Below are 10,782 nucleotides of genomic sequence, written 5' to 3'. Positions count from 1 at the left end.
CTTTAAGTTGATGCTGCGTCCTTGCTTGACTTGAGTTTTGCTTACGTTTGTAAGTTTGTGTGTCTGCTGCTGTTGAGTATTGTTAAATGTTTCATAAAAGAGTAGCAGCTTGTGCATGTTGGCCCCCTTGTAGTTATTTTATCACCCGGACACATCCTGAGTACTCGATGGCGGACGGCTGCTGCAGCCCATTCATTTAAACAATAATGGGGGGGAGAGAATTGCTCGATATTTACTGTAACGTAGGAATTCTATGTTGTATACGGCTTTGAATGAGCTTTTATAGAAAATAGAATATTGATAATCAGATTTTGACAATTTTTGACATTTAAAGTTTAAGTTACGTTTTTTGGAAAACTGCCAAATAAACTGTTCGAGTATGAATTCCTATTTTTAATGTTTTCTCTGTGTCCTGTGTAACTTGTGTTCAAATTCTACATGATTTTAGGCTTTATTGTTTTTTTAAATAATAGAACATTTTGTAAAATTCTCATCCATAAGTTCCTTGGTTGTCAAATTCAAATGTGTTTAAAGAAATATATAAAATTTACAATCCTATAAAACAGAAAAGGACATTTTTACATATGAGACACTACGTGAAGTTGGTGGAAAATATTTGTTTGATACATCATCTGGATTATCAATCAAAAATATTTGTGGATACATTTTCTTTCCATCACCTGATTAATTAAAGTATTTGTTGCAGCTTCACTTCCGGGATAGAAGCTGGCAGTAGCCTACGTGGCTGGCTGAGGCGTTTGGGGTACTTCCTTCACTGTCGGAAATATGACAATTACGACAGGAGCTCAATTGAACCAACAAATTCGTGTAAAATACAAAAAATTACGATTTCATCTAAAAGCTGTTTGTCTTGATAAGATACAGATAAAACACATTCTATGTGTGTGTTACAATTACACACGACACGAAGTTTCAAGGTAAAATGCCTGAACTCTTCGTATATACGAGCTTTTTAAGGACACTTGAAGGCAACATCTTCCCAGCCAAGACGGTGAAGCTTTTGAGGCGTTTGGTGTTGTCAGAATTAGGCAAATCACAGCAGGAGCTCGAGTAAAAACTTACTAAAACCTGTGACTTTTAATCAATATATTTTTCCTTTTGAATTGAACATCAAAATGTGCATTCAAATTGATCCACTTGTCACGTTTTTTTGTCCAAAGTGCATTAGCAGCTAATATCTACGAGCTTTGTAAAAGCACCTGAAGGCCACATTTGTCCCAGGAGCCGTGAAGCTGAAGAAAACGGAACGTGAACGCAACTCAATCTCATTTCTCTACTTCTCCACATGATGAACTTTATTTCATATTCAGCTGAGCAGCGTCACCAGTAACTTCTGTTAAGTTTTATATCTGCGTGGTTTCCCCGCGGTGAAAGTTTTAAAATGCCCTCTGAGGTGAAGCAGAGGAGAAAGACCCCGAAGCAAGGTGATGAAGAGTCAGAAACAGCGAAAGCAAAAAGCAAAGATGAAGAAAAGGAGAAAAGCCCGATGGTGAAGCCGGAGCCTGGAAACACGAGCACGTCTCCGGCTGTGGACGTGAGGAGTTTCATGTGCGTGTTGTGTGTGGCTGCGTGTGGAGCTCTGAGCTGGTGAGATCCCTCTGTTCAAGCTGATCCAACACACTTTTATTGTTGATGTTGTGTGTCTGTGCTAATGTGTGTTGTTGTTGTTGTTATTGTTGTTTCCAGGATGGTGCTGCAGCAGAATCAGAGGTTTTCACTCATGGAGGAAAAGTACAAATCTCTTCAGGGGAAAACTTCCAGTCTGTTCAACATGGAGGAAGAAGTCATGAGAGTTTCCCAGAAGGTGCGTTTGATTCACAGACCTGGAGCCGAAGGGTCAATTCACCCAAATCACAAAAAGAAACAACACAGACTGTAACAACAACTTATTGTACAATGTTGTTTTTGTTGATTTTATTTGCACAGGTTTGGAGAAATGGTGAATTTCAGTGGAATTTAATTTGTTCACACTCAGACAGTCTTAAAGGTCCAGTGTGTACGATGTAGGTGAAAGGGATCTACTGGTAGAAATTAAATATAAATGAAATCCTAGTGATGTTTTCACTAGTGTTGTTTATATAAATTACACAAATTGTTGTTGTCATTACCCTAGAAATGGCCCTTTTATATTTAGACACTTTATATTTACATCAGGGTCCTCTCAACGGAGGCCGCCATGTTTTTCTACAGTAGCCCAGACTGGACAAGCTAAACATCTTTTGAGTATTTTATGACCACTGAAGGTTCTCCTTCATGTTTGAAAGTGGAGAGTGAGGCGAGGGGTGTTCAACTGCATCATGCAACTTCACCACTAGATGTCACTACGTTCTACACACTGAACCTTTAAGTCTGGAGCTGTGTAATGGAGAAAACCCAATGCAGCTTTTTTTATTAGTTTGTTTGTACTTCCACACAACAAAACAAAGAAATCTTATATTTAAGATCCTGGACAAGTAAAACTCAACCTGCTTGGTTAATCACCACTTGAGCTAATTGTGTAATTTGCCTCCTCCATGTTAGTGGTCAGGACAGGGGTCAAACTAACAAGTCCCTATCGTACATGTTCAAGTCCTCTACATATTAACATTGAGTTAAAAACTTACCTCCTTTACCCTCATGTGCTCCTTCAGTTCATTATTTTATCTTTTACGGCCTTGTTCTCTGTGCATGAGCTTTGTTTCCCACTGTTCATGTGTTATATATAAATACTGCGGACCATAGAGCTCCTACACAAACAGCCCTCATGTTCTGTGTTGCGGCTGCAGCTTGCCGCCTCTGAGGATGACCTACAGGAGGCGCTCTCCACCGTCTCCCTGGCATCAAGACTCCAGCAGGACCTCTCCGACCTCCACGCCGCGGTCACGGCGATGCAGGCCGACGAAAACTCCGCCTCCCGCGACCTGCAGGCGGTCAACGCCCGATTCCTCAACGTGACGGAGACGTGGCAGGAGCGTCTGGCGGTCGTGACCTCTGACCTGGCTACGCTCAAGGTCGAGTCCAGGGAGGCTCACGCCGGATCCACCGACCGGGTGAACGAGGCCGAGCGGAGGGGCCGGTCGCTGGCAGAGAGGCTGGAGGAGCTGGAGGACAGCACGAGGAGGAACGCCCGAGCTCTGGAGCGCACGGAGGTGGACGACGCCAAGCGAGCGCAGGACCAGCTGGACTGGAACACCAAGCAGGTCCACAAGCTGGAGGAGCAGATCAGCAGCCTGAGCAGGAGGGAGGCCGAACTCAACACCCAGCTGCAGGAGCACATCCCCCGGGCGCAGGAGTGCGAGCAGCACCTGCCGAAGGTGGAGGAGGCGGTGCGCTCCATCCTGAAGCTGGGGGGCGACCTGAGCGGGGCGGAGAGGCGGCTGGAGGAGGTGACCCTACAGGTGTTCGGAGCCGAGGACAGCATGCTGAAAGCGCTGAGCGAAATCCTGGAGATTCGTCAGGAGCTGGACACACTGCAGGCTCAAAACAGCATCCTGAAGATGAAGAACGAGCTGTCCGTGGTCAAAGAGGCAGTCCGTGAACTCACCATGGTGCTGAGGGAGAGCAGGGCTGACGGAGAGATAGACACTGTGGCAGAGGAGGAGGAGGAGGAGGAGGAGGAATGGAAGGACAATGAGGAAGAGGAGGAAGAGTGGGAGGGTGAATTAAATCAACCTCTTCATGAAGACATCACTGAATGATGTCACGGTTCTAACGAAGGGAGGGAGAAGGAGCGGCTCTGTTTTATTATCTGTTGTTAAAGCTCAGTGATAATGTTTTATATCTCTGCACTGTAGTGTCACACAATCAATAGAATGTTTTAGTGGCTCAGTTAAAGTAGATTAATGCTTTTAGTTTTCCACAGCAGTTATTTATTATTCTTCAGTCTCTAGTTGCGGCTCTTCAGTGGCAGATTTGCTGTTTTTCTTTATTATTCCATTGTTAACTGAATATCTTTATTGTTTGGACTGTTTGTGAAGAAACAGGCAACTTGATGACATTATTATCTTGTGCATTTGGAATTTTTATAGACATTTGTTGGACTAAATCATTCATAAATCTGTGTAATGAACTTTTATATCGTTATATTTTAGTTTCAAATGTTTATAACAATCTTGGTTTAATTTAATAAAATACTTTTTATGTACTGTTCTTTTTTGTGCAAATTTGTTTGATTCTCATATTCAAAACTGTTGAGTATTTAAAGCACCATTTCCCCCCCGAGATGATTTCAGTAAACAATGACAATGTCTCACTTCACTGTCTCCTCCACTCCATGTACTACATTGTGTTCCAGGGCGAGAGCGTCCAGTTGATGCTGGAGGGTCTGGGCGGTCAGCTCGGAGCTCTGCGGCCGCAGCTGGAGGCTCTGGAGCAGGACGTCAGCCGGCTGAAGGAGTGGGCGTCTGGGCTGACGGAGAAACGAGCTCAGCTGCAGACCAGCATGGACGCGCTGAGAGAGGCCGTGGGGCAGATTGAAGGACGCACCTCCAGCATCACCGTGGACTTTGCCAACAAGGTATGTGGGAAATCAATTCATCTACCAAATGTTTTATTGTTTCATGTTTTGGCGATTAAAATGTGTGTTATAATCACTTAAAACGTCTTCTTTTGTCCTTGGGGATGGGGATGAATCATTTTGATGAATAGAGCGTCTAAGTTGTGTTTCTCAGTATCTTTATTTCTTGTATTCCCCCTCTAGGTGGCGTCAGTGAGGACCGACGTGCGCAGGATGGACGGCCTGCACTCGGAGCTGGAGGCTCTGCTCGCTCAGGTCGGAGAGCTGGAGGACAAGACCACCCAGATGGAGCACAGCATGGTCAAACGCATCGGGGATGTGCTGACCAGCAGCATGGAGCGGGTCTCCAGTCTCCGGGCCGCATCCGAACGCAACACACAGGCCATAGAGCAGCTCCGCAAGCGTGTCCCTGAACTCACCGCCGCAGACAATGAGATCTCTGAGCGTCTGAGGGAGCTGGAGAGCGGCAGAGCTCGCCTCATAAGGACGCTGACCTTTGCCAGTGACCTTAAGCCCAAGGTGGCCAACATCAGGAGGGATTTTGGGGCCTTTGATCCTCAGCTGTCGGATCTGACTCTGCGGATCGGACGCCTGGCGGAGGATCTCACGAACAGAGAGCAGGAGATCACTGAGCTGAGACAGACTCTGACTAATCTAACTGCAGTGGAGGGAGATTTAAGTGTCACAACCAAACAGCTGAGTGAAATAGCTGATATGTCTGATATTGGAGAAATGCACCGGCCGACATGAGTCTCGCCCTCGGACGAAGTTTCAGACTGACTGAATGATGTTATTTGTTTTTCTCTCAGTTTTACATCCGGTCAACTGTCACACTGCTGTTACTGAATTACTGAAATAAATATGGAACCAAATCGGAAATTTTCTGCAGCGTTGAAGCATAAATCATCACTGATGGGTTTGTCTGCAGCTTCATGAGCTCGTGACAAAGATTCAGGACTCTCTGATTATTTTCAATGGTTTTATTTTAGTTTTAAATATTCCACAGCTCTTAAATAAAGATTGGTTTTTGACGGTATTCAGTCAGGACACAAAATAATGGCTTCAAGGAATAGTTCAACATTTCGGGAAATAAACCTATAAGCCTTCTTATAAAGTTCTAGATGTCACATTCATGTGTCACAGTGAAGATGATGCTACAACTAACCCACCTGTTACTGAGTTATACAGTATCAGTTACAGTTACATGTGGGGGCCAAGAATGACCTTTATCATTTATGCTAAGCTAACTGGCCGGGGTATTCACATTCATATTCAGCAAACACACATGAGAACGGTTCCAGGAAGAAACCAAAGAAGCACTGCATACGTATCCCTGATAAAACTCACAAGACAAACACGCTGGTGTTACAACTTGATCTTTATAAGATTAAAGTGTTGATGCAGCTCTTGCACCTTGAGATGAGGATGAAGGCAAATCGCTGCCTTGTTGCAAAACTATAGGTTATAAATTTTCTATGAGGAATCTCAGTCATTTAGATTTGAAGACATTTCATTTTAGTCGACTAACGAAGAGACTTGAAATTCCACAACTACTTAATACTTCACCGTGTACTTGGACGCTCAGTGCGAGAAGGAGAAGGACACGGTAAGTTCCTTTCGGGGGAAATTCTGTTGAATTGTAAACTATGATGCTGTTTGCAAGATTAAATGTTTCAATCTGTTTAAATTTGAGTTGCTAAGTTTACATCTGTGTACTAATGGAGTTTTAAAATCTTCTTCCATGTGCAGAACTGTGATCACCAGCCCCTCTGAAGGACTCTGCACCGCTCGGACCTGCAGCACCGGTAATGTGAGTATTTCCTCACCTCTCCCGGGGCCCTGCAAAGTATTCATTATCTTCTAAACACCCTCAAGCAAAACGGGTAACTTTGAAGTCGTCGAGCGAAGTGGCCACACGCCAGCGGGAGGAAGCAGACTTCTGCAGAACAGCTGGGAGAGGATCAAAACTAAACGTCCACAGAGGAAATGATGTGTTCTTCTGCACTGCTGTTTGCAAATTGAAGAGCTGGTGACTGATCTTCAGTCTGACTCCACAGGTGTGATACTGTATGTCCTGATATAGATTTAACAATGGTTTGGAGCTGTGGGATACATTTGATATTCATAGAATTATTCGTCAGTAGTTGTAGTGTGAATTGTGCAGTCCTCAGGTAAATCTTGACCATTACCAAGTGTACAATTTAATTTCTGTGATGCATCAAATAATATCTCACAATTGTTGGTGGACGAAAGCTTTTTATTCCTGTAAAAACAACAACAACAACAACAAAATGTAGTGAGTAAACAAAGGAGTTCTCAAGAGGAGCTAATTATTTCATTTTCATGAGGAGGTAAAAAGAAAAAGCAGCCCTGGCACAGAAAAACTGTAAAGTAAAGAAAACCAACCTATTGAAACATTCTAAAATAAAAGTACAGTGCAGAATGGGCGTGGATTTGAATCCACAGATTCAGCAGTCCAGCTCTGCCCCGCCCCCCTCCTAAGTGTGCACCATCAAGTTCTGCTTTTCAATTCTTCATAGAGTTAGGAGGAGGGGGCTGTGTTTGGATTCATCCCTGTCCCTGTTCTAGTTTCCTGATGTCACGTCTCTCACCCAACTACTTCTTCTTCTTGGAGGCGCCTGCCAGTTTCTTGATGGTCTCCTGCAGAGCTTCCTGAAGAGCAGCGATGGCCTGATCGTGGCCTTCAAGCTTGGCGGCTTTGTCCTCCAGCCCAGCCACCATCCTGCGTAGGCTCTCCAGAGCAGCGAGCCTCTTCTCCAAGTCCTTCACCTGCTCATCCAGACTGGAGTCTTTCCCGGCTTCCACCAGAGCGACTACGTTTGACTGCAGCTCCCCCATGCTGCTCTTCAGCGTCTCCAGCTCCTGCTCCAACCCAGCTTTGGCCTTCTGCACCTGTGCAGCCAGAGCGCTCTCGTGGGTGTCCAGCTTAGCGAGCAGTGATTCCACTTTGGAGGTGATTTCTGACACTGAAGCCGACAGTGAGTCTCCACTCTCCTCTGATGCTCTCACTCTCGCTTCAAGCTCCTCTGACCTCCTCTGGGCCTGAGCGGCCGCTGCGTTCGCCTCTCTCTCCACCTCACGAGCGACCTCGGCGGCCTGCTCCACCGCGCCCTCCACCACCAGCGATTTGTCCTTCAGGGCCTGAACCTCGGCCTCTGCCTCCGACAGCGACTGCCTCAGGCTCCCGACGTTCTCCTGCACCACCGACCTCACCGTTTCCACCTCCTGAGACAGCGAGGCCACCTCCTGGTTGCGAGTCTGGAGCTCTTCCCTCACGGCGCCAATCTGCTCCCTGATTGAGTTGCCTGAAGAGTGATCCGCCTGGTTGGACGTCTTGATTTCAGCCACAGCCTCGACGATGGCCGAGAGCTCCTCCTTGATGAGTGCAGGGTCTTCCATGTCCCCCAGGCGGGCTTTGAGGTCAGCCAGCTGGCTCTGCGCCTCGCCCTGAGCCTCGGTGACCTCTGCCATGTTGACCTTGATGGACTGGCTCACCTCGGCCAGGCGCTCCTCCACCGTCTTCTCCAGCGAGGAGAAGTCCCTCTCGCGGGCCTCCTTCACCTCGCTGATGCCCTCCGAGAGGTCCCTGAGGAGGTCGTTCTGGAGGTTCTGGAGGGCCTCCTTCACCCTCCTCGTCTCCACCTCGCCCGTCTTCATGCGGCTGATGGCCCCCTGCAGCTCCACCCGGGTGACGCTCAGCGAGGAATCCAGACCGTCCACAGAGCTCCTCAGAGACTCCACCTGTGCAGCAAGACAGGAAAAGTGCTTTTCATAAGATAACACAAAAACACCTCTTTGTACTTTGTGCTTTTTTTTAGATGATCCACTTGGTTTTTATTCGGCTTTGGAAGTAGGAAACTTTTCTCAACCCATGGAAAACGTACCCAATTCATCTGAATAGTTAGAAATGACTTAATTGGGAATTTATTTGAAATGTTTGTCATGTTATTACAATTTTGAAGTCTTAAAGTTTGACAAAAGATTATTCTTTTAACTCAACTTCTACTTATTTGCCTCTTTTTTTTGCTGTAAATTGCTTCTCAGTCTTCTTCAGCTGATTCAGTTGCACCATAGATGAGAGTCGAGGTGTTGAGTTGTGCTTAGTTAAAGTTTTTCTACTTGAAGCAAATGTGAATTTAGCACAATATCTCCATGTTTTACATTTTTGCAAATATAGGATGAAGCAGGAAACAGAAAAACTTGATTTCTTTATGGCTGAACTCTTGATATTCACAATAAAAGACAGGACTTTTAACTGCTCCATTATTTTAGAAGTGAGTGGAAAAGTAAATGTACATAACAAACATGCTGCGCTGACAAATAAACATTTGCATGAAAGAAGTTGAGTAACACAACTGAAGTGTGCCTCGCAGATATGCGGCCTATAAAAGAGGTGTCATTGAGATTAGTTATGCACACTGTGAATAAATGGATGAATGAATACATGATGTAATCAAGTGAACAGATTTCCAAGGAGCTTTCAGACCTTAGAAAGAGTTAGTCATCAGCCATAAAGAGCCAACTACCGTACTTTACGCATGAAATGGCACTTAGCTTACGTACAAACTGTAGATGTGCCCCTCCCCCTGACGGTGTGAACTGATCCCTGATCTGCTCTTTGCTGCTTAAACAACCCCCCACAAAATAAAATGATGAAATAAAAAACAAGATGCAGAACATTAATTTAAAACAAGTACTTTTAAGATTTTACTCGTTGGATGTTTGCACGGTGGTAAAATACTTACAGGGTGTTGACCACATCCATCAGTGCAGTACACCACATACCTGCTGAGCGTGTAACTCCAGTACATGAAGTACAAGTATGTGGAAAGTTAGGTAACTTAAGAACAAGGGTCTACACTTCACATCCATCACTTTCTAGTGATGCTAAATAAGTTGGGTCCCACTGAAGCTGATCTGGATGAGTCGTTCTCTTCTTATCACCCCCTGCTGATACTTGCGCATCACTTTGCTCCATACCTGTAGCACGACGCTCTCCATTTTACTGCCCAGCTCCGCGCTCCTCTGTGCGCTCTGCTCGGTCCTGGCGTTGCTCTCTCGGATCTCCTCCACGACCTGCTGCAGGTGAAACGCTGCAAACCCCGCGGCTCCGATCAGCGCTGCGTAGAACACGGTGTTCAGGAGGAGTCCGATGCCGCCCCGGGTCCGTGGCCCCTGGGGTCCCGAGGAGCCGGTCGACCCGTTGCTGGGACTCTTCTGGGTTTTCTTCGGCGCCTCATCCTGGCTGACGGGCGCTGCGCTCTTCTCGGCGGAGCTGCTCTTGTTCTTGTTCTTTGCCGTCATTGTGCGTGGAGGGAGCTCGGCGGCGTGTGGGTGTGTGAAGAGGGAGCTGCTGCTTTTTGCAGTCGTGGATGTGGAGTGAGTTCCTGCGTCCAGGCGCAGCAGCGTATCAGTGAGCGCGTCGTGTCTGTCCACGGGGCTCTTTTGCTCTGAGGTATGCGGATGGGGGCCGTCCCACGGTCCCCTCCAGGAAACAATGGATGGACTCTGCTGCTGCTACACTTTTGGTTACTTGTGGTTTTACCTTTCTGGGACCAATTCAGCTAAAATGGCACAGTAAAGCTCAAACCAGCTCCAAAGCCCAAATGTGAACCAATCCGCACCAAATTACGCACACTCAGATAAATCAGTCCCTTGAATGTGCCTGGATATTTTCTTCAAGATCCATTTATTATTCCCTGAGAAATTTGTGAAAATGTTGGAAAACGCCTACATCTTTGAGGTTTAAGAAAGTTTAAAAGTATTCCTGGGGTCGCGCCCTGATTCGGATCCAAACCAAAGTTTAATAAGTTCTTCCCCAAAGCAGAACGCACACTTCAACCAAGTTTCATGGCAATTATTGTCGTGTATTAAAACCAAACCAACGAACAGGGGTGAAAACATGACATCATTGAATAAGGGACGTTTTTGGAGACGCAGCTATGGCTTCTCAAGGTTCATATCACAGTAAGCTTTTGGCTAATGTCACTTCTTAATTCTGTAGAAGTGAGAAAGTCACTGCAGTTCACAATAAGGGGATGAAAGACGCTCCATCTTGGGACAAACCGCAGTCCCAAAGGAGATCATCCTCATAAGTCAATAAATCTGTGAGTCAGCGGCATACAAACAATCCGATTTATTTGAGTTACAGCTGTGGCACACCTCCACAAATTATGTTACAAGTCTGATGCAAACTTTCTGCAAGCGGCTTTTTTAGAGGAAGAGCGGTGTAAGGACGGAGGGAG

General features: G+C 45.9%; 3 protein-coding genes across 3 annotated transcripts; 2 read left to right on the top strand and 1 right to left on the bottom strand.

Annotated features, from left to right (window-relative positions):
- The first annotated feature begins 996 nt into the window (after positions 1–996).
- ikbip (IKBKB interacting protein) lies at positions 997–4,149 on the top strand. The gene is made up of 3 exons (XM_053414772.1): positions 997–1,608; positions 1,708–1,825; positions 2,787–4,149. The coding sequence occupies exons 1-3, from the start codon at positions 1,403–1,405 to the stop codon at positions 3,696–3,698; spliced, it is 1,236 nt and encodes a 411-aa protein (XP_053270747.1). The 5' UTR covers positions 997–1,402; the 3' UTR covers positions 3,699–4,149.
- Positions 4,150–4,273: 124 nt separating this feature from the next.
- On the top strand, positions 4,274–5,410 carry LOC128429202 (inhibitor of nuclear factor kappa-B kinase-interacting protein). Its single transcript, XM_053415479.1, has 2 exons — positions 4,274–4,516; positions 4,700–5,410. The coding sequence occupies exons 1-2, from the start codon at positions 4,274–4,276 to the stop codon at positions 5,264–5,266; spliced, it is 810 nt and encodes a 269-aa protein (XP_053271454.1). The 3' UTR covers positions 5,267–5,410.
- A 1,172-nt stretch (positions 5,411–6,582) lies between these two features.
- On the bottom strand, positions 6,583–9,966 carry ckap4 (cytoskeleton associated protein 4). The gene is made up of 2 exons (XM_053414603.1): positions 9,518–9,966; positions 6,583–8,278 (listed from the first exon to the last, which is right to left on the bottom strand). Exons 1-2 carry the CDS (start codon positions 9,839–9,841, stop codon positions 7,133–7,135), a joined length of 1,470 nt encoding a protein of 489 aa, XP_053270578.1. The 5' UTR covers positions 9,842–9,966; the 3' UTR covers positions 6,583–7,132.
- Between the last annotated feature and the right edge of the window lie 816 nt (positions 9,967–10,782).

Source organism: Pleuronectes platessa, chromosome 22 (assembly GCF_947347685.1).
Source record: "Pleuronectes platessa chromosome 22, fPlePla1.1, whole genome shotgun sequence".
NCBI classification, from domain to species: domain Eukaryota; kingdom Metazoa; phylum Chordata; class Actinopteri; order Pleuronectiformes; family Pleuronectidae; genus Pleuronectes; species Pleuronectes platessa.
Note: the sequence above shows the minus strand (reverse complement) of the source record. Positions and strands in the feature narration are given on the sequence as shown.